Source organism: Geotrypetes seraphini, chromosome 10 (assembly GCF_902459505.1).
Source record: "Geotrypetes seraphini chromosome 10, aGeoSer1.1, whole genome shotgun sequence".
Taxonomy (NCBI): Eukaryota; Metazoa; Chordata; class Amphibia; order Gymnophiona; family Dermophiidae; genus Geotrypetes; species Geotrypetes seraphini.
The window spans coordinates 137,481,517-137,506,607 of NC_047093.1; the positions used below are offsets into that span (position 1 = coordinate 137,481,517).

The 25,091-nt window shown below is 43.3% G+C and overlaps 1 protein-coding gene across 1 annotated transcript in view; it reads right to left on the minus strand.

The window, feature by feature from the left end:
* Nucleotides 1-23,180, minus strand: part of LOC117368651 (vomeronasal type-2 receptor 26-like) — a 32,688-nt gene extending 9,508 nt beyond the window's left edge. The window contains exons 1-4 of the mRNA XM_033962378.1: nucleotides 23,005-23,180; nucleotides 22,370-22,658; nucleotides 8,711-9,523; nucleotides 7,084-7,311 (exon numbers count right to left, since the gene is read on the minus strand). Of these exons, the coding sequence (XP_033818269.1) occupies nucleotides 7,084-7,311; nucleotides 8,711-9,523; nucleotides 22,370-22,658; nucleotides 23,005-23,180 (1,506 nt within the window). The remainder of the gene's footprint in view (nucleotides 1-7,083; nucleotides 7,312-8,710; nucleotides 9,524-22,369; nucleotides 22,659-23,004) is intronic.
* Between the last annotated feature and the right edge of the window lie 1,911 nt (nucleotides 23,181-25,091).

Genomic DNA, 25,091 nt, shown 5'->3' on the forward strand with positions numbered 1-25,091 from the left:
ATCAAGAGAGAAATTGAAAAGTTTTTAAACTAGGAAGAAGGGGAAAGCCGACAGTCGACCGAGAGTTTTGGGATACAGGTTTGGGAACCTGTATTCCCAGAGGATACTGTGCAGGAAGTTAGTGGGGAAGACTCACCGGATCATAGGCAAGACAGAAATCCTGACAGATCGAAAGGGACACAAGAGGGAAGGAAATGCAAGAAATTAACAGGCCGCAAACTCAAGTATAAGTACATGAATGCAAGGAGCCTAAGGAATAAGATGGAATTGGAAGCTATGGCACAAAAAGATAACCTCGACATCATCAGCATCACAGAAACATGGTGGAACGAGGAAAATGTCTGGTTCACTGTGCTAGCGTAATGCAAGATATACCGCAGAGACAGAGTGGGTCAAAAAGGTGGGGGTATTGCCCTATATGTCAAAGAAGGAATTGAGTCTACCGGAGAGAACACGCCGGAAATGAAAAATAAGATAGAGTCTCCAGGAACAAATGGAATGGAAAGGAAGATCGGCATCTACTACCGGGGCAGTCCGAAGAAAATGATAGAGAAATGATGGATGAGATTAAACGCAACTGCAAGGGAGGCAACGCAGTTATCATGGGTGACTTCAATTATCTGGAGATAGACTGGAACCTAGGCACCTCCGGCTGCGGTAGGGAGACCAAGTTCCTGGATGCTGTAGGCGATTGCTTCTTGGAACAACTTGTCAAGGAAAATACGAGAGGAAATGCAATTCTGGACTTAGTTCTAAATGGACTACGAGGACCGACGCAAGGTGTAGAAGTAGAAAGAACGCTGGGAAGCAGTGATCACAATATGATCCGCTTCAACCTGGACACAAGGGCAAAACATCGATCCAGAATTATGGCCATGGCACTGAACTTCCGAAAAAGGAATTACAAAGGGATGAGATTCATGGTGGGGAAGAAGATTAAGAAGAGGATAAGTACTGTAAAAACACTAGAGCAAGTATGGTCCCTTTTTAAGGACACAGTCACCGAGGCGCAAAATCTATATATATTGCATATCAACAAGGGATCCAAGAGGAAAAAGAACAAGGAACTGGCGTGGCTTACTGTAGCGGTGAAGGAAGCGATCAGAGACAAGAAGACGTTGTTTAAGGAATGGAAAAGGTCAAAAACGGTCGAAAACTGGAAAAGCACAAACAACATTAAAGCAGGTGCCATAAGGCAGTAAGAGGGGCCAAAAGAGACTATGAGGAAAAAAATAGGTAGGCTTAAAAACAAATCCCCGGGACCAGATGGCATCCATCCGAGGGAAATCAAGGAACTGAAAGGGGCTATAGCTGAACTGCTTCAACTAATAACCATTCTGTCGATCAAATTGGGAAGGATTCTGGAAGACTACAAAGTGGCAAATGTTATGTCGATCTTCAAGAAAGGTTCGAGGGGAGATCTGGGAAACTACATACCGGTGAGTCTGAACTTGGTACTGGAAAAGATGGTAGAGGCGCTGATAAAGGACCACATCATTGATCACCTTAATGGACACAATCTGATGAGGACTAGCCAGCACGGCTTCAGCAAAGGAAGATCTTGGTTGACGAACTTGCTGCACTTCTTCAAGGGAATAAACAGGCAGATAGACAAGGGTGACCCGGTCGACATTGTATATCTGGATTTTCAGAAGGCATTTGACAAGGTTCCGCATGAACGACTACTTCGAAAAATTGCGAGCCATGGAATTGAGGGTGAAATACTCACGTGGATTAAAAACTGGCTGGCGGATAGGAAACAGAGAGGGGGGGTAAATGGGCAATACTCGGACTGGAAAAGCATCACAAGTGGAGTGCCACAGGGTTCGGTGCATGAGCCCGTGCTCTTCAACATATTTATAAATGACCTGGAAATTGGTACGATGCGTGAGGTGATTAAATTTGCAGATGATACAAAGTTATTCAGAGTAGTAAAGATGCAGGAGGATTGTGAAGACCTGCAACATGACATAAACACACTCGAGAAATGAGCCATAACACGGCAAATGACGTTTAACGTGGATAAGTGTAAGGTGATGCATGTCGGTAACAAAATCTTATACACAAATACAGGATGTCCGGTGCAATACTTGGAGAGACCCCCCAGGAAAGAGACTTGGGAGTACTGGTCAACAAGTCAATGAAGCCGTCCACGCAATGTGTGGCAGCGGTGGCGAAAAGGGCAAACAGAATGCTGGGAATTATTAAGAAGGAGATCATGAATAGATCGGAGAAGGCTATCATGCCGCTGTACCGGGCCATGGTACACCCTCACCTGGAATACTGTATCTAGCACTGGTCGCCGTACATGAAGAACGACACAGTACTACTTGAAAGGGTCCAGAGAAGAGCAACTAAAATGGTTAAGGGGCTGGAGGAGTTGCCATACAGTGAGAGATTAGAGAAATTGGGCCTCTTCTCCCTTGAAAAGAGGAGACTGAAAGGGGACATGATCGAAACATTCAAGATAATGAAGGGAATAGACTTAGTAGATAAAGACAGGTTGTTCACCCTCTCCAAGGTAGAGAGAACGAGAGAGCACTCTCTAAAGTTAAAAGGGGATAGATTTCGAACAAACGTAAGGCAGCTCTTCTTCACCCGGAGAGTGGTTAAAAACTGGAACGCTCTTCTGGAGGCTGTTATAGGAGAAAACACCCTCCAGGGATTCAAGACAAAGTTAGACAAGTTGCTGCTGAACCAGAATGTACGCAGGTAAGGCTAGACTTAGTTAGGGCACTGGTCTTTGATCTAAGGGCCGCCGCATAAGCGGAAGCTGGGCACAATGGACCACTAGTCTGACCCAGCAATGGCAATTCTTATGTTCTTATCTCATAGTTATTTTTATGACCAGCTGACACCAACAGCGTTGCAGTTCAGCTTTAGTCTCTAACTATATTTCTATTCAGTCAGCTTTAGGGAACAGAAGGGAGGTAACCAAAAATAACTGACAGTACTTCGCTGTTTCCTCATAGAAGCTACTGCTAGTGTTGGGGTCAGGTTTAGCCAGCTGAGTGATCCCGAGGGGAGGGGCCAGTAAAAAAACAAATTACCATTGATGTAGTATCATCGGAGCTGAATTGTAAACAGCTGCAGCGGTTAGGCATTTCCCTCCCCGTTAATAAATATGCAGCTTCTCTGGTCATACAGCTGCAGCGGCTCTCCCCGCTGAACCGAAGGATGGCACTGAGGGAGCCGAAAATATCTGACACTGCCTCGCTTTCTTATTTAGGCTACCGCCAGTGCTGGGACTTGATTTTAGCCAGCGGAGCAGCTCTTCCTTCCCCCAGTGGAACGAAACAGGGACCCATAGATAATTATGCAGCTTTGCTGGTCTTCGGATTTCTTTCTCAGAAAGCTGCAGAAACTGGGAGCTTATGATATCATAATCTTCAACAGTTTTACTTGACTCCATATTTAGGCTACCCGCTACCCAAAGATCAGGCATTTCATCAGCTGATTTCACGAGGAAGTCTCAACCCTGGAAGTGAACAGTTACTGCAGTAGGTATCCACCAGTTAGAGCCAAAGAAATCCCGCATTTACCCAAATCATCAAGAACCATTGGTCGGTTAGAAAAAAAAAATGTAGTGATCTAACGGAAAGCACTTTCCACATGAAACGTAACAAAAATAAAATAAATTAAACATAAATAAGGGGATTAAAATCTACATTCCTGATCCAAGATGGCGATCTGAGACAGGACGCGCTGAGCTGCGTGTCCCAGGATTGTGCTTTTTCAACTTTTCTAACGGTAATTACTTACCGCGATGCCAAAGAGACGGGGCCGGAGTGCCGCTTCTGCCTCGCGGCGTCCTGGAGCACCGGGTCTCGGAAATATTCAAGAACTCTTGTGGCGCATGCAGGAGGTCGCAGCGACGTCGGATGGCGGCCCGCGGAGAACACAGGGAGGCGAAACCATCGTGGATGCTCCTGGGCCCGATACCACACTGAGCCCCGACGTTAGGGCACCGCCCCCGCAACCCCAGACGACCAGCTCTCCCAGGGGTGGGGAAACCCCGGATTCACTGGTTTTCTCCTCTCCAGAGGCAAGGGAAGATTCACTGGAGAGTTTGGAGGCTGGGGCCCACTTTTTCAGGGCCCCTATGGAGGTATCTGGGGGAATATCATCTCAACATGAGGGGGAAGGGCTGAAGACATCCCCCAAAGGACTTCAGAACGGTGAGCACTCTACATTTACACAAACCTCAATTGAATTGATTAAACCTGCAGAAGTGACTTTAGACTCTATCTGGGACTTATTGGCTGGTTTTGTTAAAAAAATTACTCCTACACTTCAACAAATTGAAGGGAAAATTAAGGAACATGATAAGGAATTGAAGGATTTAAGAAAAGAAACAAATACTTCTAACTCATCTGTTCTAAAAATGGAAAAAGAAATTGTATCATTGAAACAAATTCAAGAGGCCTTAGTCAAAGACAATATTAACCTAAGGAAGAAGACTGAAATGCTTGAGAACAATTCTCGCAGTAATAACTTAAGGTTAATTAACTTTCCAAGACTTGAGTTAGTAACACCTAGAGATATGCTTAAGAGATATCTAGTAGAGAACTTAGAGATACCCGAAGATTCATTACCACCATTTTCACGGGTTTATTATTTGCCTGATAAAGAACAAAATCAACAACCAAAAGAAAAATCTTCAGATCAAGAACCCTTAAATATATCACAGATTTTAGAAACATCTGAGAAGGATTTAGCATCACCAGCCACTATGATTATTACTTTAGCTTTGCCAATTGATAAAACATGGTTGTTAAAACTTTTCTTTAAAAATAGACAAAAAAGCTTCCTTGGGTATAAAATACAAATGTTCCCAGATTTGGCACGGGAGACGCAAAGGCGCCGCCGTGAATTTCTTCTGTTGAAACCTGGGGTTTTATCTTTGGGGGCAACTTTTTATTTGAGACATCCGTGTAAATGTATTGTATATCACCGTACTCTTAAATATGTGTTTTTTGAACCATTACAATTGACAAATTTCGTGGCTATGTCTCGTCTGAATGTTAACAATCCTTGAGCCCTATATTTGGGATATTGTGACCCCATCTCAGTGCTATAGTTCTCAGTTTCTTAATATTATAACTTTCTTTTTTGATAATTTCGCCAATTTTCTTTAATTCTTGGATCTTAATTGTGGACTTGAGCATAAATAGTATATTTGTTTAATTTAGGAATTATATTACTATTGTATTTGATTTCTATTCTATTCTTGCTTTCTGTACAAGTGTTATACTTGAAATTTAAGTTGAAAACAATAAATAAATAATTTAAAAAAAAAAACATAAATAAGGGAAAAGTGTAAAATAAAGTTCAAAAATGTAAAATCATAACACAAATTGCCAAAATCTGAATATTTCAAGACATAGGATCCAGATGCTGAGAAATAAATTCCTCCAACTTCCTTGGTTTCTCATAGTGGATAGTTTTTTCAACTTTCATCACAGCTGGATAAAGGAGCCCGTATCTTGCTCCCAGCTAACGCAGTTGCGGTCTTAACTGAAGAAATTGCTGTTTCCTTAGCAAAATCAGGTACAAAATGAATTTTGTGTTCCTTCCATTTCAGCTCTTGTGTTTTTTTAGCCATATTTAAGATTTTAAAAGCCTGCTGAAACTAGAGCAATTTGAAGATTAGAGGCCTAGGTCCATTTTTTACCGTTAGAAGCTTTCAGTGGAACCCTGGGAGCTCTCTCTATTTCTAAAGGGAAACAGAGCTTCAAAGGAAACAACTTTGGTAATACTTCCTCCAGGAAAGAAATGGGGTTAGTTCCCTCCATCTTCTCTGGTAATCCCAAAAGTTTTATGTTACACCTTCGGCTTCTGTTATTCACATCTTCAAGCTCCCTTGAAATCCGAGGCAAATCTTTGCAGTCATTTTGAATCTTGTTCAAACAGTTTTCCAGATCAGTAATCCTTTATTCCATTAGATTTGCCTTTTGTTCACATATCTTTAATTGATTGGATAAGGTATGAACCTCCTTCTTCACTAATTTCAGCTCTGAATTATTTTCAGACATCATATCTTTAAGGCACTTAAATTCTGCCATCATTAGCTCAAATTCAGTTGGATCTTTTGGCAGGGGCACTTTAGATGGAGTGATTGGATCTGACTTGAGCCACATCGCATTTCCCCCTGATGCGAATGCTGCCTCAATTTTCGACTGTCTTCCTGTAGCCATTCTTGAAGAAAATATAGTTATGAGTAAAATACACCTTTTTAGAGGAAAATATTTTTCTCATTCAGTGACTAAACAGCTTAATGGAGCAGATGGAAGAGGATCTCTGGAATCAGCCGACCATCTTTGGCTGCAGCCAAGCCACACTCCAATTCATCTAAGTCTCAAGCAGGTATGGTAAAGGTGTGCTGTAAGCGGGACTACGGTGGGTTTATGACTTGGATGTCTTTCTTCCATTATCAAATATTTAAGAATACGTCCAGAGCACAATTTGGAAGTCTGGAGCTAGACCTTTTTTAACAGCAAATACGTGAAACATTCTGAAAATGACCAGATGACTACTGAAGGGATGTAAGCATGACCCCCCTCCATATTCCTCCAGTGATCACTGACCCCCCTCCCATCCCCCAAAGTTGTGAATAGGTTACATAGGCTTTCTATAGAGGCCAGAGTAACCTTTAAATTTGGTTGTATTTGTTATAAAGTGCTAAATGGTTTACTTTCAGATCAATTTTTATTTATCTATTTTAGATGCCTGCTGTGAAGATCTCATTTCTTTTATTTCCCATCAAGCTACTATATAGAAGGATGATTTAGGGCCTTTAATAATTAATTCAAATTCATATCCTCATTTCTGGAAACTGTTAAAAGCTTTTCTTATATGTGAAATATTTGTAAGATTGATAATTGCGGTTTATGTTCAGTTTTTCTTAACTTGTAAGCTACATTGAACTGTAAGGTATTTGCAGGTTATAAATTAAATATTTATGTTTTATCTTGTATTATGTTAACGGTTCTGATGGGGCGGAGTCTGCAGCAGCCATTCATCGACAACTATTCTTTTGACCATTTTACGACAGGATCAGCATTCTCATCACTTAAATCTGACCTGGGTGAATGAACTTTCCCACACGATGGCCTTCTCATCAATGATGAAATCCTGCCCTGGGGGAGCGTGAGGGTTATAATGTCCAACAATTTCATATTTCCATGTCTTATCAGGCATAAAGAGCAAGTTAATAATATCATAGCCAATGGCAATGTCTCCATTCTCATCCAAGTACATCTCTTCCCCCAGTCCGTTCTTAAAGTGGAGGTTCCTCAGATAACGATGGAGCTAAAGAGCGAGGTGTAAATTTTCATTAGTGCCAGGTTACAAAGTAATTTCAAGCATACATAAAAAGAAAACTTCATTTCTTTACAATTATAGAGAGAACAAATTTCAAAGCCATTTCTGGAGCAATACTTTGCCTTCCCATACTCTGCGGTCTGAGTCACAACATCTGTTGGGAGTCCCTTCATTGAGGTCTCTTGTCATATCCACAGTTCGCTCAAAGATTTTTAGTGTAGTAGGTCCACAAATGTGGAACGCTCTACTTAATAATATTTGACAGATCTCAGTATTTTTATCTTTTCTTAAGTCATTGAAGGCTTACTTTCTTCAGGAAGCTTTTAGAAATATATGCTGGGATGAAATTGTGATTCGTGTAGACAAAGATTTTAGTTCTGTTTCATTTTAGGAAATGGTTTAATTGTGTTTGGAGAAAGATGTCTTGTTTTGATATTTTTCTTACTAATTTACATATGTATTTTCTAACCCAAAGCTAGCTAGGCACCTTAGTACCACTTACAGGCGAAAGAAAAAGTCTCAGATTATTGGTGAGGTAAAACCACCGTCTACCAAACCAACATCACAGGCAGAAAATTATTTTGCTAATAAAAATATATATAAAACGAGGATAGTACCATATGATATTCTATGCACTAGTCAATCTAATTAGGTATGCTGTGTGCAGCCAATGATCGTTTTGTGGCAGACAGCATCACTTCTTCAGGGCCTCAAGATCAGCCTAGTTATCCTACAAAATCAATAATATCACATAAGACTTTCAATCAAAAAAACAAAAACAAGGAAGAGGTACTAAACTCTAAGCCTGTACTCACTATCAGTTGAACGCTTCCTCTGCGTCTTCAATATGAAAAACATGGTGCCTGATGGGAAGGAGCAGGAGCTCAGAGAAGAGGACAGGGGAAGGGTGCCACACCCTCGGTGCCTCTCACCCTTGCTACACCTCTAGGTGAGACATGCAGGTGGCTATGCTGGAAAGGCAGGCTGAGACTCGGGCCTGGATTCCTGTAGAGATATCTGGTGTGCAGAGGTAGATCTGGGAGTTATCACCATACAGGTGATATGGAAAGCTATGGGAGGAGATAAGTGAATCATCAGCACAATTCTCTTACCTACATACGTGCACAGGAAAATGTATTATTTGAAAATATGATGCACAACTATGCATTTTGACAGGATTTCTGGTGGTGTTCAGAGGATCATGATTGTTCAGTTTAATTATCAAAATATTGGGGGTAGGGGGTGGAGAAAGGGGTGGTACACCTAGAGAGCCAACCTTCAGAACAACCCAACCTCCTTCAGTGAAAGCTTCCCTCTCACTGTGTACCAAAGTATACCACTCTTTTTCTTTTGAATAAAGAATTCCTCTAACAAAGACTAAAGTTACCTTCCATGGCAAGTAATCCAAAAATTCCCAATTTCTTCTACTCCATGTGGTGCCATTTCCTAAGCCAGACGTGATCATAGCATGCAGTGCATGTGCCACGGCATACACAGCATTGTACACACTGTAGCTGCTTGCAAAGTGCATGGTCTGGCAGTGATAGCCGAAATTATATTTTTCCTCAGGGGTGAAAACCTTTGTCAGGTTACATTGTCTTTTGATATTCTTTAGGCATTGGCCATCACACAAGCCCAACCACCAATTCAAACCATAGTAATCGTTTGTAAGCCAAACGGGCGTCAGCTCACGGATAAATTTAAAAAACTTCTGCATATCGCTCCTGTGCGCTGTGAAAATCAAGGTGTTGTTCCTCATGCGATGACGTTGATATATGAGTATCTCCATGTTCTCTATGGCAATGAAAACCTTGCCCGGAAAAATCAGAAACGCATGCCTCAGTGCACTCTCCATTACAAATGCAAAGTTTTCATTGAAGTAGAGAATGTTCACAGTAGATGATCCTTTAACTGTTTCTAATATTTGCACAGTTGGTATAAATTTGCTCCTCACTTGATGAGGGATGATTTTATGCAATGCGACACAGCCACCATTCCGCTCAATCTCTTCTCTCAGGATCTGAACAGCCCTCACACTGCGGTCATCATCGGTTGAAATGATACCGACCCAGTTCCAGCCGAAATGCTTCAGTAGCTTGGCTATCCCAGCACAGACGTGCAACTCATTGGGGACAGTCCGGTAGAAATAAGGAAACCTACGGGTGTCACTCATATAAAGATTCTGTGAGGTGTAGCTGATCTGTCGTGTAAAAATAATGAACGCGTTACCCTCTTTGTCACTGTGTGAGAACAGTTTAAATCACATAGGCTATAGGCTTTGAGAGAATATAAGTTTTACTACAGCTTAATAAAAGGACACATATTTAGAGATGCCACTGATAGTCGTCCTACAACACCTAAAAGAATTTCAGCGCAGGATCTGTGCATTTAGCAGAACAAACTCTGTATCGTGCAATGGTGCGCCCGCATCTGGAGTACTGTGTCCAGTACTGGTCGCCGTACCTCAAGAAGGACATGGCAGTACTTGAGGGAGTCCAGAGAAGAGCAACTAAACTGGTAAAGGGTATGGAAAACTTCTCATATGCTGACAGGTTGAAAAAGCTGGGGCTATTCTCCCTGGAAAAGCAGAGACTTAGAGGAGACATGATAGAAACCTTCAAAATCCTGAAGGGCATAGAAAAGATAGACAGGGACAGATTCTTCACACTGTGGGGAACCACAAGTACAAGGGGGCACTCGGAGAAATTAAAAGGGGGCAGGTTTAGAACAAACGCTAGGAAGTTCTTTTTCACCCAGAGGGTGGTGGACACATGGAAAGCGCTTCCGGAGGCCGTGATAGGCCAGAGCACGTTACAGGGCTTCAAAGAATGTTTGGATAGGTTCCTAGAGGATAAGGGGATTGAGGGGTACAGATAGGAGTTGAGTTAGGTTATAGGAATAGTCAGGGACCATTGCACAGGTGATGGGCCTGGAGGGCCGCCGCGGGAGCGGACCGCTGGTGGGATGGACCTCTGGTCTGACCCAGCGGAGGCAAATTCTTATGTTCTTATGTTCAATGCCTACCGGAAAGAAGCATCAGATACCAATGGGGCTTCTAATTTCCTCTAATACTTGAACTTAAATGAGACAGACATTGGGCTCGATATTCTGCCACGGGAAGGCAGTCTGGATAACTCCCATGGTTGGCATTGACTATGGATATTCAATGTCTGGCCATCTGGTGTCCGGCATTAACTACAGTAGGGTAGGAGGCCATATTCTATAAAGGACTCCTATGTTAGGCGCCTACATTAACCCCCTTAAAGAGCATTAACAAGTCATAATAGGATAAATACATTTAATTGGCATATAGGCGCCTGTCCAATTCTATAAAAGGTAGGTGCCTATCGCCAAAATGGGTGTGATTTGGGGTGGAGACAGAGACAGGCACCATGAGGTGCAATTCTAAAAAGAACATAGGTGCCTCCAAGGTAGGCAAATAAAACCTGCACCTATGTTGGAGGTGTCTAAGTTTTGTGACAGGCGACTTAAGGCGTGATTCTGTAAATGGTGCTTACGTATGACTGACCTGCAGCCAGAGCATTTTATGTAGGCATCAACCGATTTGAGGCACCATTAACAGAATCCAGGCCATTTAGTCCACATTTATTGAAACCATAAAAAAAATAAAATAAAATGATCCAAAACCCGGGGCTCCTTTTATTAAGCTGTTGTTAAGTGTTAGCATGAGCTTACCACAACTTATATGGGTTTTCCATGGCGCATACTGATATATCCTGTGGAAAAAGCTGAATGTATACACGCAAACTACGTAGTAGAAAAAATTTAGCAATGTTTCTGTGAGGGGTGGTTTGAGTGCACAAAGTGAGTACATATCAGTTAGAGGGTTAATAGGGTTACCATATTTTGGGCAGCAAAACCCTGGATACATGGGCCCGCCCTGTTCCACCTTTAGCCCCACCCAGCCCTGCCCACAGCTCCACTCCCACAAAGCCTCCTCTCTTCTTCCCTGACAAACTCCAGCCACATCTCGAAGGCATGGATGTGTGTGACATCACCTGCGAATGCTCAGAGACCCTCCATGTACAGCCAGAGATTGTCGGGGCTTTTCCTAAAACTGCTTGGAGTCACCTTCGATAATAAATTCAATTATCATCTTCACATTAGTAATGTAGTTCAACGCTGCTTCCATTGACTGAGAATGATAAGATCTCTCACGAAGTTACTGGAACTTTCTTCCTTGAATACACTTATCCACTCTCTAGTAATCTCATAGAACATAGAAACATAGAAGATGACGGCAGAAAAGGGCTACAGCCCATCAAGTCTGCCCACTCTGCTTACCCACCCCCTGTCTATGCCCTAATGACCCAATTTCCTTATCTTGACCCTCGTAGGGATCCCACATGGGTATCCCATTTATTCTTAAAGTCTGGCACGCTGTCTGCCTCGATCACCTGCACTGGATACTTGTTCCAATGATCAACCACTCTCTCTGTGAAGAAATACTTTCTGGTGTCGCCATGAAATTTTCCGCCTCTGAGTTTGAGCGGGTGCCCTCTTGTGGCCGAGGGTCCCTTGAGAAAGAAAATATCATCTTCCACTTCGACACGTCCTGTGAAGTACTTAAATGTTTCGATCATGTCTCCCCTCTCCCTACGTTCCTCAAGAGTGTAGAGCTGCAATTTGTTCAGTCTCTCTTCGTACGAGAGACCCTTGAGCCCCGAGATCATCCTGGTGGCCGTCCGTTGAACCGATTCAATTCTGCGCACATCTTTACTGTAATGTGGCCTCCAGAATTATACACAGTACTCCAGATGAGGTCTCACCATGCCCCTGTACAACGGCATTATGACTTCAGGCTTTCGGCTGACGAAACTTCTATTGATACAACCCAATATCTGCCTTGCCTTAGATGAAGCCTTCTCCACTTGATTGGCAGTTTTCATGTCTGCACTGATGATTACTCCTAAATCTCGTTCTGCTGAAGTCCTAGTTAAAGTTTCTCCGTTCAAGAAGTACGTCCTGCATGGATTTCCGCTTCCGAGGTGCATGACCTTACATTTCTTAGCATTGAAGCCTAGCTGCCAGGTTGAGGACCAACTTTCCAATGTAAGCAGGTCCTGCGCCATATAATTCTGTAAACTGCATTCACTTACTATGATACATAGTTTGGCGTCATCGGCGAATAGTGTTATTTTACCTTGAAGCCCTTGAGTCAGATCCCCTATGAATATGTTGAAAAGGAGTGGACCCAGGACCGAGCCCTGTGGCACTCCACTGGTCACCTCCGATGTTTTAGAGAGGGTACCATTAACCACCACCCTCTGAAGTCTGCCACTCAGCCAATCATTGACCCATGCAGTTAGTGTCTCTCCTAACCCCATCGATTCCATCTTGCTTAGCAGCCTGCGGTGTGGGACACTGTCAAAAGCTTTACTGAAGTCCAGGTACACGACGTCCAAAGACTCTCCCAAGTCCAACTTTCTTGTTACCCAGTCAAAGAAGCTGATGAGATTGGATTGGCAGGACCTACCCTTGGTGAATCCATGCTGACTGGGATCCCGAAGATTCCCTTCATTCAAGATCGTGTCCAATTTGCCTTTAATTAGTGTTTCCATGAGTTTGCACACTATTGATGTGAGACTCACCAGTCTATAATTCGCAGCCTCTGCCCTGCAACCCTTTTTATGCAGAGGAACGACATTAGCAAATTTCCAGTCCAGGGGAACTTTCCCTTTACTTAGGGAGAGATTGAATAGCTCAGCCAACGGTTTCGCCAGGATATAGCTCAATTCTCTGAGCACTCTTGGGTGCAAATTGTTTGATCCCATGGCTTTGTTCACCTTGAGTCTTGCCAGTTCACTGTAAACTTCACCTGGTGTGAACTCAAAATTCTGAAACGGGTCTTCTGTGCTTTGTGTTGCCTTCAACTGCGGACCGTGTCCCGGTGCCTCACAGGTGAAGACTGAGCAGAAGTATTCATTCAGTAGTTCGGCTTTATCGGAATCTGCTTCCACGTAACTTCCGTCCGGTCTTCTAAGGTGTACTATCCCGCCTGTGTTCCTTTTTCTGTCACTAATATACCTGAAGAAGGATTTGTCCCCCTTTTTAATGTTTTTTGCCAGAATTTCTTCCACTCGAAGTTTTGCCTCCCTAACTGCCATTTTGACCGCTGTAGACCTGGTCCTATATTCTACTTTTGCCTCTCTTTTCTCCGTGCGCTTGTAGGAGAGAAACGCTTTTTTCTTCTCCTTAATGAGGTGCAAGATCTCCGCGGTGAACCATTGGGGTTTATTGTTTCTTTGTCGTTTATTTACTGATTTTATGAAGCGGCTAGTTGCTTCATGTATGGTTGATTTCAGTGTTAACCACTTAGCTTCTACATCATCGGTCTCCGCTTGGTCCTGCAGTGTCTGATGGACGAAATCTCCCATGCGTGCGAAGTCTGTGCCCCGGAAATTGAGTACCTTTGTTTTCGTGTTTGATCTAGGGAAGCCTTTCCTAAGGTTGAACCATACTATGTTGTGGTCGCTGGAGGCTAGCGTATCTCCTACTGAGACCTCTGAGACGCTTTCCCCGTTGGTGAGTACCAGGTCGAGGATCGCCTGGGCCCTAGTGGGCTCCGTTACCATTTGTTTGAGACGTACTCCCTTTATGGAGGTTAAGAGCCTCCTGCTACCGCTGGTTGTCGCTGAAAATAAGTTCCAGTCTGCATCAGGCATATTGAAGTCCCCTAGCAGTACAGCTTCTCCTCGTAGAGTGATATTCTCTATGTCTTCAATTAATTCTGCGTCCATGTCTTCCAGTTGTCTTGGGGGTCTGTATACCACACCTAGATACAGGCATTTTTCTCTGCCTCTTGCCAGGTTTACCCAGAGGGACTCCCCAGTGTACTTGACATCTGTGATCCTGGTGGTTTTGATGTCCTCTTTAATGTATAGAGCTACCCCCCCCTCCTAACCTGCCCTCTCTGTCCTGACGAAGTAGATTGTAGCCCGGTATAGCCATATCCCACCCATGTGAGTCCGTGAACCAAGTTTCAGATATTGCCACCACATCTAGTTCGGCATTCCTTATTTCAGCCTCCAATTCTAGAATTTTGTTACCTAAACTGTGTGCATTGACATACATGGCCCTCCATATCTTGTGTTTGCTAAGTCCCTGTGAGGCGTATCCTACCCGAGTCGGTGTGACTCCCAAAGAACTGTTTGCAATGTGGGTACTTACCTTGGACATGGAAGCGGAGTTTCGACTCACCTCATCAGGATAATTCCTTTCTGCACTAATATGTGAATGGGTACCCTCCCCCGACTTACCTAGTTTAAAGCCCTGTGAAGCAGGCGGGCTAATCGGTGTCCGAAGACGTTCTTACCCCTACTGGTCAGATGGAGTCCGTCTGGTCCCTGAAGTCCTTGTAGCGCTTCCCCATGGTTTAGGAATCCGAAGTTCATATTCCGGCACCATCCCTGTAGCCACTCGTTCGTCCTCAGGATACGTTCATTTCTGGCTCTTCCCTTGCCTCTAACTGGGAGGATCGATGAGAAAACCACCTGCGTTCCTGTCCGCTTCAGTCTCTCACCCAGTGCTCCAAAGTCTCTGGTGATGGTCTCCGGTGTGTTCCTGGCAGTGTCGTTGGTTCCTATGTGGACAAGAAGCATAGGAAAGTGGTCTCGGGGCGTGAGTAGTCTATCCAGACTGGCGGTGACATCTCGTATCCTGGCTCCAGGCAGACAGCAGACCTCCCTAGATTGCATATCCGGTCTGCAAATTGGTCCCTCGGTGCCCCTCAGCATGGAATCCCCGATGACTATTACTCTGCGCTTCTTTGGGGGGAGCCGGTCAGTTGTCCCTGGAGATGGAGCTGTGTGTTGGGCCTGCTCCTGTTCCTCATGCATAGATTAGTGCAATGCATAACAAAAAAAGAAATAAGGTACCTTCAGACTGTGCAAAATACGGCCGTAAAAATCATATATAATGCAAAAAAAATACGATCATGTTTCCCCCCTTTTGTGAAAAGCGCACTGGATACCAGTAGAACATAGAATTAGTTCCAAAATCCTTCTACTTACATTTAAAACCCATCCAAATAACCAACCAGAATTCATCAATAGCTTTCTCATTCTCTACTGTCCCTCCAAAGTCCTTCGCTCAATGACCCAGAATCTCCTTACAATCCCATCCTTAACGTATATAAATACTAAGAGATCAAACAATTTTGCAGTGATAGAACCATCCCTCTGGAACTCCACACCCAATTATCTGCGTGAAGAAACATCTCTACCCTATTTTAAGATGAAATGAAAAACACTTCTTTTCAGGATGCCTTTGAAATATAAATGCCCTTTTAAGGGCTAATCTTCTCATTCTCTCCCTAGAGAGCTCACTCCCCCCTATTGCTTGACACTTATTTCTTCTCTTTTCCTTGAAAATTTTGTAGCTCTCCCTTTTTGCCTTTCGTTCCTGTTTGTCTTGGTTTCTTGTCTTTTATACTAACTTCCCTTGTCATCGCCTGTTTAGTTTTAACACTGATTTTTGTATATGTATGATGCTGATTGATTTTATTATTGTACACCACTCAGAAGCCTGTTTGAGCGGTATAAGAAATTTTGGTTCGTAGACAACGGCGCGAAAGACAAAAGCGCGCGCCGACAATTGAGCGCAGCGCGCACCGCCGCGCAGCTCTAAATTACAGTTTTTAGGGGCTCCGACAGGGGGTTTTGTTGGGGAACCCCCCCCTAGTTTTCTTAATAGACATCGCGCTGGCGTTATGGGGGGTTTGGGGAGTTGTAACCCTCCACATTTTACTGTAAACTGAACTTTTTCCCTAAAAACAGGGAAAAAGTGAAGTTTTCAGTAAAATGTGGGGGGTTACAACCCCCCACAACGCCCCCACAACGCGGCGCGATGTCTATTAAGTAAAGTGGGGGGTTCCCCCCCCCACACCCTCCGTCGGAGTGCTAAAAACAGTAATTTAGAGCGGCGCGCGCTGCGCTCAATTGTCTGGGCGCGCCTTTGTCCCGGCACGCTTTTGACCTGACACCGAAATTTTAAATAAACTTGGAAAACTTAGAATATTAAGATGGGAATATCACACCAATGTATCACATAGCCAGGTTTCTCCAAAATGCGCCATTTCTTGATTGGTACATCAGTGGCAGAAACCAGCCCTAGGTAGGGTTACCAGATTTTACTCCTGTAAAATCTGGACCCATAGCCATGCCCCAGGCTTCCCAAGTTCCACCCATCCCCTCCCCATTATGCCCAAGTCACACCCCGTTCCAACCTAGACTAGCCCCCCAGCCCCACCCCCTCAAACTGTTATCATCCTCAGGACCACGATGGGAGGGCATCTGCACATTTCACCACGTTGCATCCGGTGCCAGGTTTTGAAAAGTCATCTTCTAGAGACAACCAGACTGTGCCTGAGATTGACAGACTACTCTTCAGTTCACTTAGTATAGGAACATAGTAACATAGTAAATGCCATTGTGACATCACTGCTGAGGTTGGCTCTTAGGCCTTGGTGGAATGAGGCATTATGACATCACAGTCTCAGCTCTTCTTTGATATTTCTGGGTCATAGACTGTAAAGTCCACCTGGTATTGTCCTAGGTTCCAAATGCTGAAGTTGTCATCCAAGCTCACTCCAGCCTATTCCAACCATCCTGTTTGCAGGATATCTACCATAAAGTCTGGCCAGTAACATCCTCATGTTCCAAGTTGGTGGAAGTCCCATTGAAGCCCTCCCCAGCCCATCCTATACCAAATCACCACATAAGGGACACAGACTGTGCAAGTATGTCCAGTACCGGCATTAGCTCTTTAATTTACATTCTAATTAGAGATCCTCTATGTTTATCCCACGCTTATTTGAATTCTATCACAGATTTCCTCTCCACCACTTCCCTCAGGAAGGCATTCCAGGCATCTACCACCCTCTCTGTGAAAAATAATTTCTTAACATTGCTCCTGAGTCTTCCTCCCCGCAATCTTAAATTATGCCCTCTAGTTTTACCATTTTCTCTTCTCTGAAAAAGATTTGGTAATATATTAATACCTTTCAAGTATTTAGATGTCTGTATCATATCTGCCCTGTCCCTCGTCTCCTCCAGAGTATACATATTTAGGTCTTCCAGTCTTTTCTCATACTTCTTTTAGTTCAGACCCCTTACCTTTTTCATTGCCTTCATCTGGACCGCTTCAAGTCTTTTTAGATGCTTCACCAGATATGGGCCTCCAAAACTGAACGCAATACTCCAAGTGCGGCCTCACCAATGACCTGTATAGGGACATCAACACCTTCCTTCTTTTGCTGATTATTCCTCTTTCTATACAGCCTAGCATCCTTCTGGCTGCAGCCACCGCTTTATCACACTGTTTTGATGCCTTTAGATCCTCAGACACAATCAACCCAAGGTCCCTCTCTCTGTCAGTTCTTATAAGCCTCTCACCTCCCAGCATATATGGTTCCCTCAGATTTCTACCCCCTGCACTTCTTCGCATTGACTAAACTAAACTAAACCTTAAGTTTGTATACCGCATCATCTCCACAGAAGTAGAGCTCGGCACGGTTTACAGGAATTGGTATAGAAAGGAACTACAATGAAAGTAGAAGGACTAAGAAGAGAAGTTTAGAGGGACTTAGTATATCGATGAGGGGGAGGTCATTGCATTTTGGAGAAAAGCCAAGTTTTCAAATGTTTTCGGAAGGGTTGGAGGGAGGTCAGGCTCCGAAGCGGGGTAGTAAAACTGTTCCAGAGTTCGGTGATCTTGAAGAAGAGGGAAGTTCCTAATTTTCCTGCATGGGATATGCCTTTTAAAGAGGGGAAGGATAGTTTGAATTTTTGAGTGGATCTGGTGGTGTTGGCATTAGAGGAGTTCCAAGATAGTGGAAAAAGGGGAGGCATTGAAATATAGTTGCCAGACATTAGACCATTCTTCTAACTTTTGCAGATTCTTTTTCATGTCTTCCACTCCCTCCTTGGTGTCCACTCTGTTACAAATCTTGGTATCATCGGCAAATAGGCTAACCCAGGGGTAGGCAATTCCGGTCCTCGAGAGCTGGAGCCAGGTCAGGTTTTCAGGATATCCACAATAAATATGCATGAGATAGATTTGCATCTCAAGGAGGCAGTGCATGCAAATCCATCTCATACATATTCATTGTGAATATCCTGAAAACCTGACCTGGCTCCGGCTCTTGAGGACCGAAATTGCCTACCCCTGGGCTAACCTTACCTTCTAATTCTTCAGCAATGTCGCTCATAAACATATTGAACAGAATTGATCTCAACACCGATCCCTAAGGCACTCCCCTACTCACCTTTTCCTCCTCCGAGCGAGTTCCATTAGCTACCACCCTCTGGCATCTGTTCGTCAACCAGCTTCTAATCCAGTTCACTCCTTTGGGCCCTAACTTCAGCCCATGGAGTTTGTTTAAGAGCCTCCTATGAGGAACCATGTCCAAGACTTTGCTAAAATCTAAGTAAATTACATCTCCTCTTGAATAGCAGCAGGGGATAGCTGTGAACCAGACTGCTATTTCTCATCCATCTTCCTTTTTCCTTATAACTTTGAATAGGGAACTAAGACTCTAGTGGGCCCCTAGGTGGGGTAACTCACTCACTGTTGTTTTAAGTGCTTTTTACAAGGCCGCTTCCAGAGAGAAAGGAGCAAAGTTCCTCCCTTAGCTTAGGTTTTCATATGGCCTTCCAAAAAAGCTCAACCTCAAATCCAACTGTCATCTCCCATTCAGATTTGAGCCTTTTAGGAGCAGGGGTTAGAATTATCCTCCTGCAACTGCAAAGAAAAAAATCATTTTGGCAGCCTGTTACTGTTGACTTCATTTTGAGGAAGAGTGATGGTGTACAAGGAAGATTAAGAATCTCCATGACCGAGTAGAATGGACCTTTATGTATCAGGCAATGGATTGATTTGGTATTGGTTCTGGATTTATGCAGATGATTCAAACCTTGTATAGTTCCCCTTCTGCTAGATTATATATAAATAATACTTTTTCAGAGCAGTTTTGTCTGGAGAGGGGAGCTAGACAGGGGTGTCCGTTATCTCCTTTGTTATTTGATATTGTTCTGGAACCCTTGCTTTTGGCTATTCAACAATCGGAGGAGATACGGGGTATTCCTTATGCAGGTCGGGAGTATAAAGTCTCTGCATATGCAGATGATATTTTGTTTCATTTGAGGAATCCAGAGACAGCCATTCCACATTTACTGGATTTGATAGATAGATTTGGAAAATTCTCTGGTTATAAAATAAATTGGAGTAAATCAGAGGTTCTGCCATTAAATGTACTTTGTGCAAAAGGATTATTTGAGACGTTTCCTTTTATTTGGAAGGAAGATGGTATAAAATACTTAGGTATTTGGATAAAAAGTACATTGGAAGAAATGATGAAAGTAAACGAAAAATCCTTATTGTTAAAGGTCACAGAAATGTGTGAGCAACGGAACCCTCTACATTTGTCTTGGTGGGGGAGCGTTCAAATGGTCAAGATGATGATTTTGCCTGTGGTTTGCTACCAAATGGGTATGTTGCCAGTTTATTTTCAGGGGTCCTTTTGCAAAAAGTTAAATAGTATTCTGACAAAATTTATTTGGCTGGGGAAAAATGCGAGAATTGCTCTAGTATCTTTACAAAAAAACAATTGTGGAGGGAGGGGTAAATTTTCCCAATTTTTATAGGTATCATCAAGCCTATATAATGCGTCAAGGTATGTATTGGATCCTCCCTGAGCTTATGGAACATCTTCCGGATTGGCTAGGGGGTCCTTTTACAAAGGCGCGGTAGCGGTTTAACGCACGGAATACCGCGCGTTAAACCACCTGCCGCGCTAGTACCTAACGCCTCCATTGACGAGGCGTTAGGATTTTAGGCTGCCATGAGGGTTAGCGCATGATAAGATGTCCGCTGCGCTAACCCTCGTAGCGCGCCTTAATAAAATGAGCCCTATATCTTGAATAGAAAATTATGTCCCCTATGCGACTGTCTCATGTACTAAGTATCAGATTACCTAGGTATGCTAAGGATAATATAATTTTATTGGATACATGGAAAACAATTAAATTTATTGACAAACTAACAGAGGTTCCTATAATGAAATCTACTTTGCAATCCTTATGGTTAAACTCCAAGATTCAAATAGGCGGTGCTGGGATCGCCTGGAAGAATTGGATGCAGGCAGGTATTCGGACACTGGATGATGTTACTTCTAATGAAAAACTGCTTGATTTTTCACGACTGCAACAATCATTTGGCATTTTAAAATCTCAACAGTATAGGTGGTTGCAGTTGAAGCAGGCTATTCAGAGTGGGTTCCCTGAATGGAAAAGCTTAAAAACTTATTATAGCTTGCAGATTCCTGAGGGAAAAGGGGATCATGGGGTACTGAGGGAGGTGCTGGGGTGTTGCTTAAGTATAGACAGCTCACCAGGTCGTGCAGGTGCAAGGCCGGAGGGTTAGGACATTGATGGGAATATAGGACTTCGATGAGAAACCTAGGGGGCAAGGGGGCCCCTTCTGGTGATTAAGGCAGGTCATGACCTGTTGGGCCGCCGCGGGGGCGGACTGCTGGGCGGGATGGACCTCTGGTCTGACCCGGCAGAGGCACTGCTTATGTTCTTATGTTCTTAGATCCTTTGCTACCAGACAGATCTAGTAGGGCATCAGGCCGCCCAGTGGTACAAACTGATTTCTGAATTTTTAAATAAGAAGCCAAAAAATAGTCTTAGAGATATTGGGAGCATCGAGATAAAACAGTATATTTCTGTGTCTCGTTGATCACGAATTTGGACTTGGAGGTTGAAATGTACAGCGTCAGCATCTATGAGACAAACATGGTTATTTATATTATATAGGATTTTTTGGACCCCAGTTCGATTACAAAAAATAGATAATTCTAAATCTAATAGATGCTGGCATTGTCATATTAATATAGGGACTTTGGACCATCTGTTATATTTTTGTCCCTTGATACTTAGTTTCTGGAAGTCAATTTGGGGACAAATAAATCTCATGCTTGAATCATCTATTCCCTTAACCTAAGAAGCTGTAATTTGTGGTACGTTACTACATGTTAAGCCTACTTTAGATAAGTATAAAAGTCGCCTTTTCCTGATCATGACAGGAATAGCTGTTCAACTGATCACACATAATTGGAAGAACCATGACAGGATTAATTACACTTTTTGGTGGGTAAATGTATGTACCATATACACTTCTCCCTCGGTATTCGCGGGGGATAGGGGCAGAGCCGGACCGCGAATAGGGAAAAATCTCAAATATCTTCTCGTCCGGCTCTGACCCACCCCAGCCTCCCTCCTGCCTTCCCCCAGCATCCTGGCCTTACCTGGTGGTCTAGCGGGCTTTCAGGGCAGGAGCGATCTTCTTACGCTCCTGCCCCGTGCAGATCGCCAATAAGAAATGACTGACGGGAGTTCCCATAGTCTCTTGAGACTATGACGAGAGCTCACGGCAGCCATTTCCTATTGGCGATCTACACAGGGCAGAAGTGTAGGATGATTGCTCCTGCCCCGAAAGCCCGGTAGACCACCAGGTAAGGCCAGGATGCCGGAGGGAAAGGCTGGAGAGAGGCGGGAACGTGTTTCCCCCTCCCCCCAAAAAATCACAAATATGTGAAATCACGAGTGTCAAAACCACAAATGGGGAGGGGGAAGTGTATAATTATGAAAGAATGATGGCAGAACGTTTGGGGACTAGTAAGTCCTTTAATGATGTATGGAGTCCATTGACTACTTTTGTTGAATTACAGTGAGGGTCATGTTTCTTTCTTTTTCATTAGATTTCCTTACACATCCAAGGAGGGTGGGTGGGTGGGGGGAGGGAAATGTATTTTGAAGAGTTAAATTATTAAATTATAATATTGTAATCACATCATATGTATTATTATATTAAGAATTAAGATGAGGATGGGAGAAAATGATTGTTTAATGTAATAATTGTTTAGTTAATAGTGTGTTTTGTGCAGTACTTCTGATTTACTATTTGTATTGCACTATCAAAGTTTGAAAATCAATAAAGTTAAAAAAAAAAGAATCTCCATGACCTGTGGGTAGTGATACATCTGGAACGTGTCGTAGAATCGATGTGATTCCTCAGCTGGAAAATTTTCAATGATAGCAGCCACTGTGTCAGATGAATTGCATTTGAAATTTTCAACCAAGAAAGGTCCTCCCAAAATATTCAAAGCATTATTAAATATATATACACTGGACCCATAAGATTCTTCAATGTGGAGCCCCAGTGTGATGTTGGGTAAGAGCTCTGAGCTATTGTTAATTTCCTCCACGGCAAACACAAAGGCCAAGAAATTAAACGCATTTTCTGGAAAATACCTGTAATGACATTAACAGCACAGTTTTATAACACATATTCTCGAAACATTCACAAAAATTCACCTATGTTATAAGGAAAACATAGCTGCTTATAATACTCATGTACTCATGTAAACAGGAGGGACAGTTTCAATTTGGAAATTTAGCAGTAGGCACAGAAAAGTTCAATAGTGAAGATGACCATTCTCAAAACTTGAAAACATCTCTTTTTTTTCAAAAATATGTTCTGTGCATCTTTTCGAATCTTTAAAAAAAAAAACAATAATATGTCCACAAAAAAAACACACAAAACAAGTCATTGGGTTGTCGGAAGGGTCAGCAATTGTAGTAGACTGGCCACACAGACATCCCAGTAGGGGGCACTGCAGGAGACTTCTCATAAGGGGTTTCAGGTACACATTTTACCATAACCCCTTTATAGTGTATGGTGAATCCAGTGGCAAAGAAAGAGGAGCAGGGGGGCAGAATACCCCAGGGACAATCTTGATGGGGGTGCTGGCACATCTCCGCCTCCTGCGCCATGTTCACATCCTCCCTTCCCTGCCCCTGTACATCTTTAAAATATTTGCCAATGTGAGCAACTACTCTAGCCTGCTGCTCAGACCAGCCTGGATCTCTCTGAACTCACTTCCAGGTCGTGGGGCCAGGAAGTGATGTCAGAGGAACAGCCAATGCCATTGTGACAAAAGGCCGTATAAGCTGCTTGCATTGGCAAAAATTTAAAGAGGTATGGGGGTGAGAAGGGAGGACATGAGTGTAGAGTGGGGGCACGGAAGGAGCGAGGGGAACCTCCTAACCTTGCTACACCTCTGGGTTAATCCTAAAACCCACCCCAAACCTTCTGTACCCACCTGTACTCCACACCAATAGCCCTTATGCCTACAGGTAGCAACTATATGTGGATATAGTAGGATTTGATGCGTTCACATATTCCATCATAGTGTAGTGTTTAGAGTGGGATATGGACCTGGGTCCCCATCTCTACAGCACCCAGAAGGCTCCTCCAGAACTGCCTGCTGCTCTACTAGGACTGTCCATAAAAACTGAAGCTGTCATACAGGCAGGTATGTACTGTTTCATTCACATCTTTGTGGGGATGGAAGGAGGTCAGTGGCCACTGGGGAAGTGTAGCAGTGTCATGCTTACATCTCCCCAAGGCCGCCTGGTCAGTTTGGGCACCTTTTGGCACGTATTCCTTATTAAAACAGGTCTAGAGCTAACCGTTCAAATTGCGTCCTGGACGTTTACTCAGAAAAGGGGTAGGCCCAAAATGCAGCCGGAATGCTGCAACACAACATCGCACTTCCTTCAGATGCCTAACAACCTCTGCTCAAACCCTGCTAAGCAGTAGGTGAGCTCCAAAAGCACTTGTGCAGGCTGGCTAACAGGTACCAGCAGTGTCAGCCTTTCAGCTGCAGACCAAAGTCTGCTTCTTCTCTACACAGGCAGAGCTGAAACCGTGGTGAAAGCTCTAAGCACTGAATACCGAATAAAGGTTGAAAACCCCAAATAAAATAATAAAAAGAGAGAGCATAACAGAAACACACCTTCCAGCTCACATGTAGAAGGGAGAAACTGCAAGTGGAAGTAGAGCTCACAATGAAGTAGAAGGGACACAGAAAAAATCCGAAATGGATTCTTTTTGCACACCTATTGCACTGAAGTTTTGTGTCTATAGTATCCTCTTTCATTTATACAACACTGGGTACAAGTTATATCTGAAGTTCATGCAACAACCAGTCACAATGAAACTCATTAGCACAATTTACAATAGATAGAAGGAAAGCCGCAATGCTACTTACCCTGATATTTTAAACCTTGGAAGGGCTTTCCATTGGGGATCATTTTTTTCAACACTGTACTCTTGAACAAACCCTCCAATTATAATGTCCCCATCTCTGTAGTAGTTGCATTTCGAAAATCTTATCTTCTGCTTTGGACATGGGCACTCAGTGATCTTCCAGATATCAGTATAAAGTATTAACAAAATCAGAAAAAGATGAGCTCCCATCTGTCGATGTAAGAAACAGCTGTTCTTCCTGCTCTGTCTCTCTGGTAAACTTATTGGCATGGTAGGGGATACTGCACAGATCTTGGGGATCCCCCTCCCTTTTGAGTCTTTGCATTAATGGCAGAAAAGGTTGTGTATTAACCAAGCACTTCAAACTGGACACAAGAAGTCTTGTCAATGGAGACAGATCAGTTTACAGAGGGACCACAGAAGGCTTCTGGTGATGTCGGCATGAGCTCTGATCCGAGCGAGTATCCTGCAGCTGTGTGGTCACCGTGTGATCTTTATGGGACTCTGCTCCTGAAAGGTTCAGCCTCAAGGGATATCTTCTGCTGTTCTGTGCATTTAACATTAAATATTGGTTGTTTTTAATAATATGACCTTACAGAAGTTTTGTTATCATTAAATGTTAATTTAAAAGG